Here is a 20475-nt window from a genome sequence, read left to right as displayed (position 1 = left end):
CCCAGTGAAGATCTCTGAAATGAGAGATAGGACACACTGGTGGTCCTTGCTTACCTGTGAAACGTCCTCAGCTTCTTCCTCAGGAGCATCTCCAGAGTCAGCACCTTCTGCATCAAGAGGCATTTCACAGCAGTCTCCTCTCTGCTGGCTGGGTTGATGCGCTGAGCTGTCAGCCTCCAAACATAGATCTCATGTTTCAGCTCTGGAAAGAAGCAAAATTGCGTCAATGTGAAGTCCAACACGTACTAAACAAGAGATGGGTAAAATTTGTGTAATGGGCTCTGGACTCAAAGCTGTTAAAGTTACTGGGATGGTTTCCCAACACATTTCCACTCTGGAAGCTGCTTTTGTCATTCATTTTGCAGAGCTGAAGTGAACGAAAAATAATTAGAAATTTTTCAAAATTTTAAATAAATGAACCACAGAGACTTTTTTCAAAGAAAAAGAAGCACTGTCTTCAAATGCTTGCAAACATCTTCAACAAGCTTAAGGGTTAAAATTGTAGCCCATTCATTTTTCAACAGAAAACAAACTGTTAGTATACATTACTATACTGCTAAGAAATACCAGTCTCCTGTGTAGTCAGGAATAACAGCAAATGCTCCTTCACAGTATTCAAAATAGACAGCATGTTTCCATCCACTCTGTGTTCATACAAGCAATTTTATCTATGTAAGGCAAAAGTGAAATTTGGCACTGTTATATGGAATAACATTCAATAGTATTTTAAGTGTTTCCTAAGAGGATTTAATTCTTAGGCACAGAAAATATGTGTAAACACAGCAACCATCAGTTTCCTGCTGACCTGGATGATATCTGATCCTGTGTAAATTCAGACAGACTGATTAACACTTCAAAACCAGACTCTAGAATCTTCTCAGAAATTTCAATCCTTTTTGATTTTTTCCCTGTACCATTGAGGCCTTGGAGAATGACCAAAAAACGTGTTCCTGTTCAAGAAGAATGTTAAACTGGGCATGCCAAAAATATGAATTTTACAGGAAACCGTTAAAGAAATAAAATCAGAATATTCATTCAGAAATCTGTCTGTGCAAATGTTTCCTGTTGAAGCAATGGGATGTTTCCTCACCCTTCTTTTCTGTTCCACTGAAATTTTATGTCATTGAAGACAATATGTCAAGAATCCAAGGTTTTATATTTTAAGATTCCTGTTAAATCAGCAAGTTGCTCTTGTTCTGAAAATGGATGTGTAACTCTTTACATCATGTAAACAAGTAATAAGAATTATTTAAACAAAAATATTTAGTTACGTAAGAAAAATTTAAACACATTTTGATGTAGGCAGTGATGTTAACATTTTATGCTGCAACCTTCTAGAGGGTGATGATCTGCTATCAAACATATTCAATTCCCCAATTTCCTTTACAACTATTCATAATGATAATGCAGAGTGAATCTTATAAATATTGACCATGAGAAGGAATTAGACTCAACAAAACTCAAACATTTAATAACAAAAGTGTGTCCAGAGTCTGAATGGTTTACACTGAAGAAAGGGATTTGAACAGCAATTGACATACATCTTGTATGGTTTGTGTCTATAGATCTGCACACATCTGTCAAAGTGGTAATGCTTGCCTAAATTTCACAGTGTAAGACCACAAATACAAATTCACACTGTCAAAAGACAGTTTATACCTCAACCACAGATTCCAAAAATATGCCAAATCAACCACTTTCCTTTGTAATATATTTGGTGGTTCTTGCCAGAAGCATAATCTGGAAAAAAATTATATTACAATACAGATAGGTCCGGCTTATCAAAGGATCCACATGACTTCTGGTCTAGCCATCATTTAGTTTTGCATCAACATTTGTGACACACACAGATATAACAGCAGTAATCTTCCACTCACAGAGGGGGGGAAAAATGCCTTTGTGTACTTCATTCTTATATGATTTTTGAGTTAATATGACTGCAGCTTTGAAACTGTCATCAGTCCAAAGGAAAGAGCGTGTTTTGTCTTTTTCTCTGGCAAAGGCTCATGAAGCATGAGCAACCAGTTTGCAGTACTACTTCCCTACAGTTTGTCATTTCTGCAACAACTTTTCTGATGACATCTGTTCATCCTGCATCTTTTCCAAGTTAAATTTCACCAAGGGTTTAGCTGATAGAGGGAAGTTGAATCATGCACCACCTAAGTGAGATGCAAGTACTCCACAGTTATTTTCATACAGAGAATCTCTATCTTCTCTCCTTCAGAAAGAGGCAGCTATCATCCCTGTATCTGTGCCACAAACAAATCCCCAGAGTGGAAAGCAGCATGACTTGTGTTGCAGATTCCTGTTCCACATCTGAAATGCCCCAGGGCTAATCTCCAGGTTGAGCAAAGCTGGACTGGTGCTTTGTGATCTATGTTAAAAAATATATGCGTGTCTTCACATGGCTTTGATTGTGCCTTTATAAACAGCAAGTGCATGCTTGATTTTTCAGTCACTGGTTTTCCAAACCTCCCAAGGACGTGAACATCTGACCTGCTGTGGAGTTAACTTCAGAGCAAACTGTACTTGGAAAATCAGAACTGTTACAACTTCTATATCGCAACCCCTGTTGCAGTAATGATTTGTGCAGAGGTTTTCTAGGTCATCCCACAGAATGTTTTACCTACAACTCTTTCATGAACACTCTTAATAGCCCATCGTGCCATCAGGTGATATGTATTTATTAGAAGTAGTGCTGTTTTTGAAGGAAAAATAATGCAGAACCTTGAAGTCAGCAACAACAATTAACCCGGCCAAAATCCTTCGGGCCTTGCTATACTTCTCCCATTTCATAACGGCAAAACCATTTAGGCAGCAACCCCCAGAGACTGGGACCATCTGATATATTATGATTTACTGTGTTACACAGGGGCTTAATGCAACCACAGAGTCTTATCAGTCACTTTGAAACTACAGCCAAGACAGCACAAGGCCAGCATTTGGCTGCCACTGAATAGAATCACAGGATAGTCTCACACTCTGTTTCTCCAAGTCCATAAGTTTCTGTGCCGTCCTCAGATGAGATCTAATGGTTATATTACACCAGAGTGAGCCCTCTTCACTCACTTGTCCAGCCCAGCCTGCAGGGTTTTTCCAGGGTTAGCTTTATGATGGGTCAGCCTTATCCATTGTAACCTACCACTGTCAGGTCTGTTGCCAGCAACTGACATGGTGAGTCTGTAGCACAGCAGTTTCTCATTAAAGCAGCTAAATTAACATTTGACTGCAACCATAGCACCAGTAGCCAAAGTGATAGAAGCAAAGCTGTTTAGTATGCAGTGATCTGGAGCACAAAAAGGCAGGAGGGCTGCAGCTCAGCTCAGTCAGAGAATTCAGCTCATTATGATAACTAAATGATAATGATAACTTTGTGAATGCTATACATTCATAAAGGCCAGGAGGCACAACAGCAATATACCTAGCATTATTATTTCCAATGAGAAAATAGAAAAAACTATGTCTAACAAGAAAATATTAATTTTTGGCTTAGTTATAGGATCAAATAAAGGCTCCTCAAACATGTAAACCCTATGCTGCTAATCCGTTCTGACTTTGTCACTGATTATATTTGCCCTGGAAACCACAAACATTGCATCCTGGATGCACTGAGTTTATTGAAATTTCAGCTGCTGACCCAGACTGTGATAAAAGTTTAGATAAAATTTCTTCATTTTAGAAAATGTTCTTTATTTGAAAACTGCATATTATTTCTGCAGTCTGACAATTAATCGTCAGATTGATTTTCACTTGAGTAATCACACATTCCCTCCCATCCAGCTGCCAATAACAAAGAAGACATCCTCAAAAACTGCATGTAATTAATTCCGGTCTCAGAATCTGAAAAGGCCAGTTTGGTTAATTGAAGATACTCAGAAGAGCATGACCAACCTTGATGAGATGATAAGAATTATCATTACATGACAATTTTCAACTTGCACATGCACTAACTACATAAACCATCTTTTTGCAAGCAACACAAGTTTGCACTGCTGGGCTGTATCTAACAGCATTCAAAGTATGCTCATGTGAATATTTGGTTAGTTTTTTTCTCCACATGTTACTGTAGCTTAACTATTTTCAGTAAAGCAATTGTTTTTCATAGCCAAATTCTCAGAATGAGAATATTTCTGTTTAAATGATCAAGGAAATTAAAGGAAATTTAAAGGAAATTAAGTATCATGAATTCTAGCTTAACTAGTAATAGTAATATCTATAACTTTAAGTTATTTTTAAATCCCACATATTATGTGACCAATCTTCTAAGCATTATTAGATGGTGTTATCTCCATTTTGTAAGTACATTAACTAAATCCGAAATTTTAAACCAATGAGTAGAAAAAATTCACCTTGAGGAATATTCCAGCTCAAACACTTATGCCTCTCTCCTAGAGGCAGCACACCCCAACAGGACACAAGCATAAGGATCTAAATCTAGAAAAAACAACAAACAAACCAAAACAAACAAAGAAAAAACCCCACCCTGAAATATTCTTGTTTTTATTCCTTTGAATAGTGCAGTTGGTCAATAGTGGATAAAGGTAAGCATAGATATAAATATTGCAGGGTCTTCAAAACTACGTCAAAGCATGTTTTGCCTTATTCAGCTAAATACATGCAAAGGAACACAAGAAATGTGCACAACGCTGCATAAAGCAGTACAGAGAATTTATATAAGCTCTTCAACTCAGGGTGACATCTGAGGCCCCATTTGGTCATAAAGGCACCTAATGCAAGCTCAGCTACCCAGCATGGGATTGCACCCATCACATAGCAATTACAGGGCATCCTCATCCTGCAGCAGAGCAGCTGGAGCCTGGACAGAAAAATCACAAAGCTTATAATTTCAAACACCTAAATTACTCACCTGCAGTCATCTTTCAAGCAAGCTGGAGCGGGCTGCAGCAGACCCACTAAAGAATCAACAATATTACAAGCCTAACCCTGATTTTATGTGGGAATAGTCGATTTAGTATGTGTATGATGGTCACATAGGACCCAGATGGAGTAATCCACAGATATTGATGTGAGTTAGAGTTCTCGTTACATTTCAGGATGGTTGATAAAGATATACATTAACCTCCAATTGGCTTGTTCCTGAATGACAAGTTGGACATTTCTCTCTCAGGTGACATGGGCTCTGTTCTCTTCTCTGGGTAAGTCAGACTTTAGAGACACAAACTTAATTTAGTGCTTGTGGGTTTGCCCTCCGTTTCCTCTAAGGCAATTCCCCATCTTTTAAAAGCAGGAGTCTGAATGTATTTAGGTTTCCTGCATGCTCATTAGTACTTGCTTAATGTGCTTAAAATTCTTCATTCCTTTACACTGAGAACGGGACAAGGAAGTCAAGAGTCAAGTATTTTGAGTATGCATTTATCTAAAATTCTACTCTAGTTTGTTTCAGGAAATTTTTCTAAGGTGTGAAATCTAGAAAAATAACTCCAGCTTACCATCAAATAGTTTTCATTCAGACTAGCAGACATGCCAATGAAAGCCAATTTTGTTGATGTCTTCCATTAAACTACAAGTCTCCCTTAGAAAAAAACAACCTCTCTTAAATTCACTGTACTTTGCTCAAACACAACTAGATGCATTCCAATCCCAAAACATTTACCACAAAATGTAACTACTGCTGATATCCTTTCAATACGAGAAAAAGTGCCACAAGTCACTACTTGTGGTATGGTATTCCCAAGGATAAGGAAAACAGAACCATAAAAAGATAAAGCCTCAAGAGGACAAGTCTTTTGGAGTATCTCAAAAGATAATGCCTCTTCTAATGCTTATAACAGGACCAGAAGAAGGGCAAAACAATGCAGCCTACTTCAGACTCACCATAACCTTTATCAATGGTTTAGAAGTGAAAATGGTGACTAATACATTGAACACGCTTCGATAAATGAAAATAGCAGAGCAATTAAAAGTCTGTCAAGCTTGCACTTGTATTTGAAACACCATCACAGTGAAAGCTTTCTGCAGCAAATAAACACAGATAATGTGTTACATAGAACTAAACAGTTGTTTAAAGCTCTGTCTATTAGGAAGACCTTTTGATCTTCAGAGCCATGAAAGTGAAAAACTTTGTCATAGCTTCACCCAAACACTTATAGAAAGGCCATGCCTTGCCAGCCCCTGTATACCTGTGCAATCCTTTCACAGCTGAGGTCTGGATACAAAACCAAAGGGGCATGGAGGTTGTAAAAGAAACATGAACTCTCACTAAGTCCCCCCTCCCCCCAGTGATTTTCCAGTACTCATTTCTTCCATGCAAAAGGAGTATAATAAATTGTGAGGTGCTGCTCTATTGATTCAGAATGACACTATATTATACCTTATTTCTGCATAAAACCAGTAAAGTAATATTACAGCTGCCTTCTTGTGATGGCTACGTTATTGATGCACTAAGCAAAAATTATGAGCTTGTCATATTCTCCTTGTTTTGCAATGTCAGAATACTTTTTTTTATCATCTGAAGACAAGAAGAGGCCGATCAATGTTTTTCTTTTTCCAAGGGGAATTCTCTCTCAACTCTAAAGGAGTTCAAAGGATATACAGAGGAATTAAAGCATAAAATTATTGAAAATATTTTAAAATACAAGAATCTTCAATCTGTGGCAGATAAATAGCTGTACTTCTTTTCATTCCTGATCATCAAGAGAGTTATTGAAGGTGCAATAATAAAAGACAGCTTTTGATTTGCATTTTCAAATATAAAGCTATAGCCCTGGTAAATCCTGATATATTATCCAAAAAGGACTAAACTCAGTGTCTGAAGGGACATTAAGACTACCTAGTTTGTTTGAGACTGAAAGTCTTACTGTTCTTTTAAATAAAAGACACAATATGTACTGGAAAGATATTATCTTAGATACCAAGAGTCATAAATAAAGCTGCACTTCTTAGTTCAGCATGCTCGCATTCACAGTAGGGGAGTTAGAATGTTAACTATTCACTATTTTAGCATTAATATCTACAACTGGATTGCAGAGAAGCAAGAAAAAGAGCCCCCACCCCAAAAAAAAAAATAAAACACCAAAAAAAAAACCCCATACATTTCATTGTCCACATTGGTCCTCAAGATTTAAAAATATTCCCCAATATGCAATGAAATTAGCATCTTAGGTGGGGACTGTTGAGTGCAGTGCATATTGCAAAATTTCCATTCAGACTGAGCTTAAAGTTGAATTCTTGAAAACATATTGAAATATTTCTTTCTTTGGACATTACTGTCTTCATAAACTGCTTGCTACTTTCCTCACTTGAACCAGCTTCCAAGTGAGGACAGGCCACTACTTCCAACATCACATTAAATACCAACTATGCTTTACTGGCAGTTTGTAAAATACCTACAGATGCTCCTCAGGACAGAGATTTGTCAATTTACTCAATTCAACTACATCACTGATGTACCTTTCACTGATTCTAGCAAGAAATGGTTCCTGAAGTTACATATATGTTGCTAGCAAAAATAGGGCTAAAGACTGTTCTTTGACCCTGAGCAGCACACATACTGATGTTACACTGCACCTTATCCTGGGTGCCCTCTGTGTCCCTGCAGTGTCATTGTGGCCCTGGACATAACTATTATTTTATGCTAGCTTTTTGCATTTCAAAGTGTCTGGCACTAAGTATTGTCGTTTTCTTGCAAGTCATCACAGTGATTCTTTCCCTCCTCCTCTCCCTTTTCTTCCTTTCAGAACATCTGTAGAGCTACACGTGGAAGAAAGAAACAGATTTGCTCACTCATCTGGTTACCGCATTTCCCATTGTGGGAAACAGCTCTGTATTTTTCACACATTAAGCACTTTACATATGACTATGATTAATTAATCCCTTCTGTTGTCAGCTTTACATGCTGACTCTCATTCTACCATCAGTATTTTCCCAGCTGCTGCAGACAGTGAGTTACACCAGAGGGAGTAACATGCTCTCCCCTCTCCTGCTATTACCGCTCCCGCTTAAAGGGCGGATGTCTTTCAGCCAGTGAAAAAGTTGGAACAAAAGGGCAAGCAACAAAGTCGAAATGGTGAGCTGGTCCCAAAGTCATGGTAGGAGAAAGCTCTTCCTCTCTGGCAAAAATGGCCAGTATAACAATATTGTCACCAGAACATGTGCCACTCATTCTCCTGGGGATAGCAACCTTACCAAACACTGAGGTCCTCATCTCCTATGTCTCTTGACAGCTGAGACATAATAATGTATTGTTACACATCCCAGGAAGTAAATAATGTATTCTTAAGCCTTATAGGAAGAAAAAACTTGGGCTTCATGTTTTTGGAGTGGCAGTTGAAACAGTAAATTTAATTTCTCTCACACTCAGATATTATTTCCCTTACACATTCTTTTGTGAAAGTGTAGGTACCTACAAACTTTTCAAACCTTCCCAGCTTACTCTTCTAGCCCTAGCATCTTTTGCTGCATCACAGAGAACAAGGAGCAGGTTTATCAGCTAAAAGACATGCTCAAAAAAGTCCTCAAAAACCCCTTCATTCTTAAAGAACATTAGATTTTCTCTGTCATGGATGAGTTCTTCAGTCTTTTTTTTTTTTTTCTGTTAGCTACCCTGCTTAAAGCCAGTGCAGGTAGACAGTGGTTCCTGGGGAATGAACAGGTATTTTTACTGCAGCAGAGGTGCTGCAAATCAGTCTGAAAGCCAACAGATTAAAAACACTGGTAACAGATAGTGTTGAAATTAAGATAAAAATGTATCTTCATAATAAGAGCATTATCTGTTTTTAAAATTCACACTAATCCATTTTAATGATCTGTATATCCTAAAGCAGCAGAAAAAAGCTTAAAGCACATGGTGCATAGGGATAAAAAAATAATCTGGGGAGAATAAAACACCAATTAAATCTCACATAACTTGTTTAATTGCTAATTGAGGGCAAGGTGAGGAAAGACTGGTATTTAGTTGATTAAAACAGCTGCTTCAAACAAGCCATTTGAAGTTATCACAGAACCATTTCAGCTGGAGATGAAAGGACCCCCGGAAGCACCTTGGAGGCCATTCTGCAAATCCAAACCATGACAGCTATCTCCTAATGGAGCTGTATTGGTCTCTTTCTTTCTCTTCCCCTCTCACAGAAATTTTCAATGGAAAGAGTGGCTCTTCAGCATTTCTCTAATTGAACAACTCCTGATTAGGTTTGCAGCAAAGGGCAAGCAGCTGATTTTGAGAACACATGGTATATTGATTAGGAGACTGCTAAATCTGAACAAAGGTGCAAGCAACAAGGATTACCAAGAAATTAATTGAAGGAAATATGCTCACTAGTGTTTCACTACTACTGTGTTTCACTGGAAAAAATAGTATGCCAGTGAATACACAGTACTATTCAGATTAATTTGAAAAATTTTCATACATACTGTATTTCCTAAAAAATCCAAAACATATGCTAAAAAATTTTATAGCCAAAAGGAAAAAAGTATCAATTCCATGTTCTAAAATATATATTTATAAAATAATGCTCTTACATTTGGAACAATACTGTTTACAGTTGCAAGCATTAATTTTCTTGATGGCTTTTTGAAAAATCATCCTTTGTAGAGTCACAGGGAAAGAATCTAAGAATCTAAGTTAGGGTCTGAGTTAATTTCTTTATTTCTCTTGCTCTCTGGATAAAACCTCTATGGGTGCAGAAAGCTTCAGCAGTTTTAAAATTAAAATGCCTGCCTCATATCAGACAGATATACAGGAGAAACAGAAATTCTCCTTAAGTGTCTTAGAAAACAGTTAGCAAAATATCTCGAACACCTCAAAAATATTTTTTATCTAAATTCTGGGAAAGAATAGCAATACAAGGTGCATCTTGTGCTGAATAGACATAGAAGTCAAAACCAAAAGTCTTCAGAAGATCTTCCTAAGCAGGGAAATTTCTTCTCTGACTTTTCTATCAGATGGGATTCAAGACACATGGTATAATCTGCTGAGGAGAGGACTGTCACTTCTGGCTTTTAATAAAACCATAATCCTAAAGCAAATTTCCCCTGGAACAAGGTAAGGCACTACAGGTACTATTCATTTTGCCTAAATGAGATACCTATCATTTAAGTCTCTGCCACAGTTAGTCACCTTGGAGTCTCCTTATAAAAGTAAACTTTTAAGGCCTGCAATATATCTCTTCTAGCATAGACAGCTGCATTAGTCTTGAAAGCACTTATCTTTCTCCACAGATAACAAATGAAGCCAAGATATATCAACAGTATCAGAAGTTGTCCTCTCCATGATAAACAGATGCCACACACACAGGCTGAGAGACATCCTACAGCACATTAAAACGTGTTGCATAGTCAGTGGAAGCCTGGATCTTAAGTCTTCTGCAGCCAAAGGTGAAACAAGCATCAGCCCCAGGGAAGAAACAATTATACTCGACTGTCTTCGAACAAAGCTTGCTAATAAATTATACTTACTGGAGTATTTATTAACTTGTAAAGAAATTGTGAACATTTGGGGGGTTAGTATTAAATTTCAGTGCTGAAAGAAAAGCCGTAGAAATATGATAAAAACTTCAAAATTACTGAATTGTAAAACATGAAGAAAGCATGAAGACAAAGAGGGACTGACACATTTGACTGTCATTGAAACAGCTTTTAGAGGACTTCTAGAGACTATTGAGGTAAGTGACATAAAAAGACATAGATTTAGTTCTACTGAATTGTAAAATTATGCACCAGGGAAATTTAGGGTAGGAAGAGTCACAGAGGCAAGCTGGGGAGGACTTGAAAAGTTCTGCTTTGATGAAATGTATTTCACTGACCACAGACCAGTAAAAGACTGCTGAAAAATTCAATGGAAAAAAAACATCAGCAAGGGAATACATCACTATGTACTGCACTATGTTTGTTGTAAGGGAAACCTGGGATATTTCTAAATCTAGGCTGTGAACTCAACACCTGTAGCAGATATTATCTGTTGCAACACAGAACATCCTGATATTCATATCTATGACTGAAATGAATGACGAAAAATATTCCTGCAAATTTTTTAGGATATTTAATAATTCATGTCAAAACCTCAGTCTTAGCATGAAAAAAACCATCCACTTCTAAAAATCAGAAAATGGCACAACTGAAAATAAAATATGAATTATTAGTTGAAAAATTACTGTTCAGATAGTGAGGAGGGTGGGCACTTCCATCTGAGGACAGCATTGTAGTAGGCACTACTCTGTTTCCATTTAGCACATATTGAGTACAACAATTATAATTCTTTTCACACTCACACTTACCAACAATTTCACTTGGCTCCTTATTGTAAAGTTTTTTGTTCCAGTAAAGAAGTCTGAGAAAAGGAAAGGAGACCAGAACAACAAGGCAGATACCCAAAAACATATGCCCTGTGAAGGCTGCAAAATCCAATCCCTGGAAAAAAAAAAAAAACTAAATTAAAAATCACTTATTTTTTCTATACTACCTACAGGGAAAAGCATTCAACTTTATGTATGTTAAAAATCAATAATAAATATAAAGAATATAGTAAGTTCCAAGTACAGTATCAGCTGTATTTCATCTGTTTCAATGAGACAAGCCACGTTAAAATTTAATTCAAAGAATTAAAACATTGCATTACAAGTTACTCTGAAACAGACCTAGTGTTCCTGAAATGTACAGTAAAAAAACCCAAACTGAATCATTTACTTTTACCTCTCACTTAAACCACCCTAAATTCATCTCAAAGTCTCAGAAATAGTTGAATTTTAATTGCCAGACTTTGTTTTAAACTGGTGAAAACAGAAATGTTTACAATAATTCTATTTGAACCATTCTTCTACAATAAAAATATTATATGTCAATATTGTTTTTATTCTTCTTTCTTGGTTAATAAATGAACTCATTTCTTTATATTTTGCACAATTAAACCTTTAAATGAAGGGGTTTTAAGAAAGGTTAAGCAGAACATATTAAAAGGCTGAACATATTGTTCTCAAGCAACGAGGATGAACAGTGATAGCTTGTCCTAAAACTTTGAAGTTTGCCATGCTGTGAGTAAGCCATTGGACTAGATGACCTCTAGGGTCCCTTTCAGTTGAGTTATTACACTTTTCCATATTGCACACATTGTAGTGGGTCAGGGTTAGCCTTTGGGCTGGGCTGTTCTGGAGCAGCCATGACTCGCCTGTCCAAAAGAAGTTACTCATGAAGCTCCAAGGAGGATCACATCCAAGTAGTCTGGTAGGATGGAATTGTTTTATATGCAAAAAACAGAGGCTGTCTGAAGTGGTGATCCCAGCAGAGCAGAACTGTGACACCTGGAATAAAGGTGGCCAGATGGCCAGCTTGTCCCAGCTGAATTTTGAGAGCACCCACTGATTTCCCAGAGACTCTGGAAAGTTAGTTGATCTCCCTGTGACACACCACTATGTCTCAATCCTTCCCTGATTTTTAACTATGAGTTTCCTGTAGGTCCTTTGGTAATTCCAATGCATATTAAAAACAGCTTCTCTTGTAGTATCAGCAGCTGCTGATCCTACCTCCAGTGTGTTAAGACTGTTGAGAACTTATGGCTTTAAATGTGTGTTCTTCTATATTGTCAAATGCTAAAAGAATTTATGTGGAAATTTCCTAGTTGAAATGTCTCTGGATCAAAAAAAGGAAGAAAAAGTTTCTCTATTGCACCACAGGGCATAATAAAAAGACACATAACACAAGAAACGGATGACAGTCATAAAGAGCTTTCATAGCCAGATAAAGATTGGTGCTCTTTGGCAAAAAAATCTATAGCTTTCAGACAGTCAAATAAATTTCAAACCATAAATATGCAGACCTAGGATTAGAATTTGATCCTATTAAAATACAGGTTTAAGCTTCCTGAGGTAATGTCATCCCTACTTGCTATTTAATAGTAGATTCCTTGACTCTTCTACTCTGCAGACACTAAAAGGTGAAACTTTACCTGTCCATTCACTGGCCTTTTGCTGTAACTTAGCTACAGCCATTGCTTTTATGAAAGCAGAAGAAAGACTCTTCAGGAATTGGAATGGGATTATTTTAAGAATTGGACAGAAAAAAGTGACACCACAAAGAAAAATAATGTACCTTCATTCAGTTTGCCTACAAAATAGGTCGGCCACTTAGGTGTCTGACATCTCTGTATGACAGTTTTTACAAATAGTTTTTACAAAGATTGGCCTCTGGGCATCAAGTTAAGATTCAGAGCTACAGGAGACATTTCTATGAGGGATGAAAACAACATTCAGAACTCTAGGAAGTTTACAAATGCATAAAAAAAGGATTCCTGCAAAGGCTCACTGTTTGTGAGACCAGCCCCCAAAGTATGTAAACTCCATATCCCCCATGTTTATTTCCTTAATGAAAACCATTGACAATAAATTGACAATAAATCTACCTAAATATAAATATATTGAAATATATCTAATAAAGATAAATATAAATATATAATTATACCTATAAATATAAATCTATCTGAACCCATCTATATGCGGGTTCCCTCTAAGATTATAGCCAAAAAGAAAGACCATATAATTTTGGCCAGAAAAATAAGAACTTTAAACCTCAAAATTGAACTGGCTTTAGTTCAGAAATTTTCCAGCTTTGACAGTGTGGCAGTCAGGAAGTATTCTAAAATCATTATTCAGTTGTATTTGGTCTCTAAAATGGCAAAGAGAGGTAAGAAGCCAAAATTATTTAAGCTGTAAAAAGATTGAAGCTACACCAGCCAAAACAGAAATGCCTAAACCTGACTGGAAAAGAGAACTATCCTCTGAAAGAAAAATGACTGGAAAACAGGTGGTTGAAAAACAATGAAGTAGTCAGGAGTAGTCAGATTATACTCAATACAGAATTACCAGAATGAGGAAAATTACTTTTGCACTCAGACTAGTCTTACAAAAAAGCAGTGGGGATGAAACTTTTCTTAGGCTGGCCACCTACCAGGCCAACTATGATGGTAGAAATTCTCTGTAGAAATACACAGAAATAAATATGAATGCTAAAGTAGGAAGTAAAAAAAGTTAAATAGGAACCCAATGAATTCTTGGTAACCCTCAAGTTTAAATATGTGATGTCTTCATCACATATTAAAGGATTTTGACTTTAAGGAAGTAGCTTATTGCAAGTAAACACAAATACAAAAAGTCACCTGCCTTTACATTTTTTATTATCACACCTATTTCAAAGGAAAAATAATTGTTTCTGGTTCCTGAAATGCCACTATGCAGGGGCTTCTCAAAAAATACAGCACAATAAATGTATAATTTGAAACAAAATTAATTTCTCTATGAAGAAAATCACCTCAACCTAGAAGACAAACTAAAATGCTGAGGGTAGGAAGAAGGTCTCAAGTCTGACTCATAGTTGAAAGGAATTGAAATGAGATAGACATCACAATACCCTGAAAAAAAAATCAGGATTAACACAGTTTCATGACATCAGAGCTGACGTAGATAAGCCTTGAAAGTGATTTGCAGACACCATCACAAGAAGAAAAAATGTCTACTAGATTTTTTGGCATCCTACCCAAGAGCTTACCCAAACTTTTCAGAGGGAGTAGCTGGGCTGAGATTCAGGATTTTGTTAAAGTTCTTAATATCAGCACATTGATCTTTCATATCTCTGAGATCCCTGGTGAAAAAAACATGCTGCTCTGATCCTACTGCAGAACAGCTTTCTAATTCAGCTGAAACAAACTGTTTTCTAACATGGTGTGCCTGTTTTAGGACAGAGCTTGCATGACAGGATTGTTAGTGATAATGTGAGACTGGAGTCAGTTCTCTTCCCATCTCTTGCTCCCTGCTTTCCTCCCCATTACCTCCTTGCATTGATCCACAAGACACAGTGAGTGAAAACAAATCCTGATGGTCACTAGCCTTGGACAGCTGATGCCCTGTAGCCATGAGGAGGCTGAGGACTACCAAGTGCCCTACTTTATATGGCTGATATCAGAAAGGCTGAAATACAGTGAAATACAGACAGCTGCCCTCCCTGATGCTTTGGGCTGGGTGCTTAGCACCAGCCTCTCTGCAACACAGGGAATGTGTTTTCAGGGAAAAAGAAGGCTGATTTCACAACAGGCATTGTCAGGTAGCTGCTAGCCAGCTCTCAGCCTCTTGGGGAACTTTAAGAGACTAAAAGGTTTTCACTGTACCACAGATACCATGGATAGCTAGGTCGTGGCACAGTTGCTTCATCAGTTGTCTCTGTTCCTTTTCCCACACCCCAGAAAGGACACACAACATCTCCACACAGCCTACATTCGTACCCTTTGTGGCTGTGGATAGCACATTTTATACCTCCTGTGTCTTCTGCACTGCTGGGGCCAGGATTCAGCATTGTAAAAAAGCATTAAAGTGCTCCCCATGTCTCCTGCATACAACAAAAAGTCATTTTCACAAAGATTTTCTTTTCCTGTACAATAGACTGGAATAGAATTGACATGCACAATAGGCAAGAAATATTTTTCTTCCAGAAGATTTCAATCTGTGAGATAAGTACAAAACATGCTTCAAATGTACTTTACTTCAGGCTATGATGATTGTGTCAAATTCTTCCTGTTCCCCAGTCGGGAGAAAATCTAAAGATTTTGTTTCAGCAAGACAACAGCCTAAATGTTCCACTGCCTACAGATCCAGAGCTGAAACAGGGTGGGCATCTTTCCTTGGTTTATAGTTTAAAATGCAAAGTCAAATATTTCAATTCCATATTAGGAGGAAGTATGATATTGTTTTCCTAAAATGCTAGCTTTCTATCTTCTTGATTATTATTTTTTTCATTGCTTCTGGAGATGTGAAATTAAATTCTAGTAATTCAGACCTTTCCACAAGGAATCTGCTTATTTAGAGCAATGAGAAAGCAAAAATTATAGCTATGTGCAGCAATTTGGGGAGCAGCAAGTACTGTTTCTAGCCAGAATGCCCTTTACTTAATATTTTAAAACTAATAAAATGAAGAGCAAGAGTAATTTATTATTTCTAATAAATATTACATCCCTTCTAGCTGAGTGACTGAGATCTGCATTGTCTCTCATGGGAGCTGCTCATGATGTCACTGAGCCAGAAATCACTGATGGTCTAACCCAGTTACATGAAGATAATGTTTATTTGAGACACTGATGAACCTTCTTTTTTGTGTTACATTATGCTGTTTAATGATTACTACATGCATAGATGGTAAAAATTCTGAAATCAGAGGTAAGCCCATGCATTTTAGTTCATGAACTTTGCCTAAGTGTACTTTTCTCTTGAGAAAAGGAATCAATCAAACATCAACAGAAGGGGTAGAGTTCTACAAATTGATTAAAAGTTTTAACAAGCTTGTATCCAGAAAACTCAACAAATATAGCCTACTAAACTATGGGAATCCATTTTACCAGTGCTTGAAATATCTTTAAAGCTCCATATATAGGATTTTCTCTTCTCTTTTTTTTCAGAAGTACCTACTCTCATTCATATATTTTTTGTTCCCACAATTTCTCATTAAATATGACCAAATAATATCACATCATGCTAAATTCCATCATGAAGGCTGAAAGTCTCTAAAAGGCAGCACAAGAAAACCTGATGTCTGTCAATTTCCTAGGAAATTCCTGTTAAATGGCAGGAATAATACTGAGTAGTATGTTGAAACCCCCAAATACTCCTTAGACATCAGATTAACAGCACAAGATTTATCCCATGCTAACAAAAACAGTAAATAAAGGGATATAACCCAATGGCTAGCATATGCTAAAACTGCTTTTGCTCTTATCATTACTTCTTTTATGCAGATTTAGCTTGGACACACCAGTGCACATGTTCACTATCACCATGTTCACAGAATCGTTTTGCTCTGGAGTCCTATCTGCCATCTGTTCTTTAAAGAGCTGGGAATCACACCCTGTGCTTAGAGCACAGCAGCTCCTGATCTCAAAGGTTTGTTTGTAGAAGCTCATGAAGTTCCCAAATACAGAAGATTGTCTGTCCAGCCCTTCTGAGAGCAAGGACCATATCCAACTGGTTCATGCTTTATTGTGCGTATGCACATGGAGTTCCCAAAGTCTGAGGCCCGTATCTCTTCAAAATAAAAATATAATTTTGTTAACAGTGGCCATTCTGTAGCAGCACTCTGAAGATAATAAAACATTAAAAAATGTTTTCTTCTAGTCACTAAACAAGTTTTCCGTTTGCGCTTATCCTAAAATCAAAACATAAATGCTGTTTTGTGAAAATTCTTCCGACTCCAACTAAGAACAACCAAGAGCACAACAAATTTTCCTCTCCTATTATGCAAATGTTCCACTGATTCCAGTTATGATGGTAGGGAATATGTCAGGATTATAAATTAACAACAGCTAAAAAGAAAATATACTTTTGACATTCATTTGCATCTCAAGACAAGTAAAGAGACTTATTGCTATATTTTAATGAGCAAAATGTTACAAAAATCTTATTTATTCAAATATGGTTTAAATAAAATATTTTTAATATGATGTTAGTTTTCCCCAGAAGCTAGGGAGGAAAGTCTCTCCAGCACCACAGTAAACAGAAAGTAAAGCATTTCTAACACTGTAACCAGATAACAGCACCCAAAGCAACAAGGCTGCATTTCATTTCATATTGATATAAAAGCCAAGGTTTCCTACAAAAGTGTAAACTTCCATAATATTTTACTTGAATACTTTCAGAGGCTGATGTACAGCAGTAAAAGTTCAGGAAGACTGGTAAAATTCTCCTCCTCCTAATAGCACCAAAATAAATTAGAAAACCAAATCTTCTACATAGGACAGTTCATTATTCAACTTTCTGCAGGAGCAGTTGGCCAAGTACTCCTGTACTTACTGTGCAAAAATGACACTGAGAAGAGAATGAAAAGAAGAATTTCAACAAAAAGATCAAGGGGAAAAATTTCTAGGATTCCTAGAATGTCCAAAAACATGACCATAATGCTATAAAGATGTAGAAACCAAGTATTTTCTATAGAAAAAAACATAATAGAAACTAAAATATACTGCATGAAGGAGGGTTTCTAAGATGTAATTAATGCATTCAAGAACTTGGACCTCTGAAACAGTTAAAAAAAAAAAAGGAATAAAATAAATTTTACTTGCTCCTCATGCATTTTAGACACAGAATTGTGCTAGCTCACGTAACCCTTCTGCACAGCACCCTTTACTAGAAGTAGTTTCAGAAACAAGACAGCAATGTCTATATTTCTACTTCTGATCAAAAGAGAGCATGCAGGAGCAGTTGGACAAGATTAGGAATGCAGCTATTAGTCCAACAGCTCAGACTGTAAGAGGCCAGATGGTCCAGCTCCCTGTCTGACCTCTCTCTTGGCTTTATCCAGTTATCCTGACCAGCACACTCCCAGGCAAATCTCCTTTAGGAACCCTAAGCAGTGAGGACATACCCCAGACCATGACACTGCCTCAGGGCCAAGGGTAGGTCTTTGACCCTCTTTTATTTATATACATAGATAGAACAACTGAGACTACAGAAAAGAAGCAGTGTAAATTCTATGTCCCTGTGTTGAACCTAATCTATTTCACTACGTTCTTATTTCTGTGATGCAGCAGAAGATCTGGAAACATCTGGAAAGATTTTTGTGCTTGTTTCAGATACAGAATTTGCTATAATGTTATATTTTCCAGGATATTTATACATTTGAGTCCTCCTAAAAATATCAATAGCTCAAACAAGAAAAATGTAACATGGTTTCTTTTCAATTGTGATTGCTTAATTATCTCCCATGTTTGTAGCCACTTCTAAAGGTTCTACAGAAATTATGAGTTTCTCAGTATTTAGGAAAATGACCTGCATGGCAAGTGCTAATTATTCTCTTTTAGATCAGAAGTTTTAAATAGGTGCACAGACTTAATATCTAAAATTTAAAACTTAGCCATCAAGTTCTCTGCTAACAATAAGTATTACAGTCTTCAAAGTTGCCATCCAAACTAGCCAGCTGCAGTACGCTTCAAACATTTTGATGGCAAACATTCAGTTTATTAAATACCACGAACTTTCAAAGACCTTTCCCAGCCTGGACAGTACTTAATTCATTTGAGTGCATTCAGTTAATTAGAAGAGATTTTTCTTTCACAAAGCAATAGAAACATAAGTGACTCCAAAAGGAAAAAATAACCCAAAGCATAAACTTAGGATTTTATACTACAATTCCCTCATCCACTTGCACAGTTGTTTTTACACTAGCTCAATGAACACTAAATTTCTTTAGAATTTGGGTTTTTTTTTTTGGGGGGGGTGGGGGGGTTGGTTATGACCCCTGGCCAAAACGGAAAGCTTATCCTTGCTGTCCTTATAGATGTGCCCATTACATTACTGCCCATTCCATGGCACTGCATGCTGGTGAGGAGAAGGCCAGATCTGCCCCATGCCAGGATGGGCTGCCCCTTGCATCCTGAGCAGACTGCCTCCCTGCTGTTCCACAGCACACCAGGGAAAGGGGATGGGAGACAGTGCCAGAGGCAGAAGGAAGACTTGATGCCCTCATGTTCAGTAGTAGGAATAGCTGAATGCACAGAAAACTCAGCCAACTCAGCTCCAGGCTCATGTTGAGGGCTGCAAACACTTGCCAGCAGTGTCACAGCCACTCCTCAAGGCAGAGAGACCCATGTGGGTGGGAAGAAATGGTAGGACTGGGATGCTCCTGCTGGATCATTCCTGTCCTGCAGTCCCACCCAGCACCAGCCACCATAGCTTTCCCTTTGGCACCAGGCATCCAGCAAACAATAGGAGAGCCAAGAGTTGGAAGCTAAAATCTGTCTCTGCAGTCTGGAGATAGCAAAATGTTGTCAGGAGGTGGGAGCCAGCTGCAGCCTGTGCTGCATGGGAGAAGCACCCACCCCCTCTCACACCCCACATCCCCTTGGGCTGTGCTTGAAGGATAGAGGGCCTCACATGTGTCATGGCTTTACAGTGGCAAAGCAACCTCTCTGTAGAATGTAAAATTGTCTCATATTGAACTTTTGAGAGAAAACCTTTACTGAAAACATGGATGGGTTTTCATCTTCATTTTCACATTTTTGGTTTTTTGCAACTTGTTGCCCTGTCCGCAGCCCTCCGTTGTTCTGCTTCTTTCCTTACTTTGCCATTAATAAGGAAATCCCCACCAACAACAAAAAAAAGAAATTGGTATTCTCAGTCCAGATCAAAAAGTCTATTCTTCATCATTATTTTGTCCTCAAAAGATCACTCTCTTCTGTCTGATAATCCTGCTCAAAAAGAAGTAGCATGTCAAAAAAGTCGATTATGTTGCATTTATATGGCTGTCTGGGGGAAGAGAAGGATCAACATTCCATAAGTCAACACCACTACTTAATTTTAGTAGCCAAACAACTGCAGTACATACCCTCTTCCTCAGCTCCTGCTTTGAAACAATAATCACATTTGGAGGATCCCCAACAGCAGTGGCAGCCCCCCCAATATTTGTGAAGATTACTTCTGCAATCAGGACGTGCCTAGGATCAAGATTAAGTACTTCACAGAGCCTGCAGTGGAAAGATAATGAAATTAACTTCTT

The 20475-nt window shown here is 37.5% G+C and overlaps 1 protein-coding gene across 1 annotated transcript in view; it reads right to left on the bottom strand.

Moving 5' to 3' along the window:
* OCA2 (OCA2 melanosomal transmembrane protein) overlaps positions 1-20475 on the bottom strand; it is a 186672-nt gene that overhangs the window by 81445 nt on the left and 84752 nt on the right. Inside the window, 3 exon segments of the mRNA XM_059839443.1 lie at positions 55-202; positions 11232-11364; positions 20305-20443. Of these exon segments, the coding sequence (XP_059695426.1) occupies positions 55-202; positions 11232-11364; positions 20305-20443 (420 nt within the window).

This window comes from Haemorhous mexicanus, chromosome 2 (assembly GCF_027477595.1).
Source record: "Haemorhous mexicanus isolate bHaeMex1 chromosome 2, bHaeMex1.pri, whole genome shotgun sequence".
In the NCBI taxonomy this organism is placed as follows: Eukaryota; Metazoa; Chordata; class Aves; order Passeriformes; family Fringillidae; genus Haemorhous; species Haemorhous mexicanus.
The sequence above is the reverse complement of the archived record's forward strand: the minus strand, read 5'-3'. Positions and strand labels throughout refer to the sequence as shown.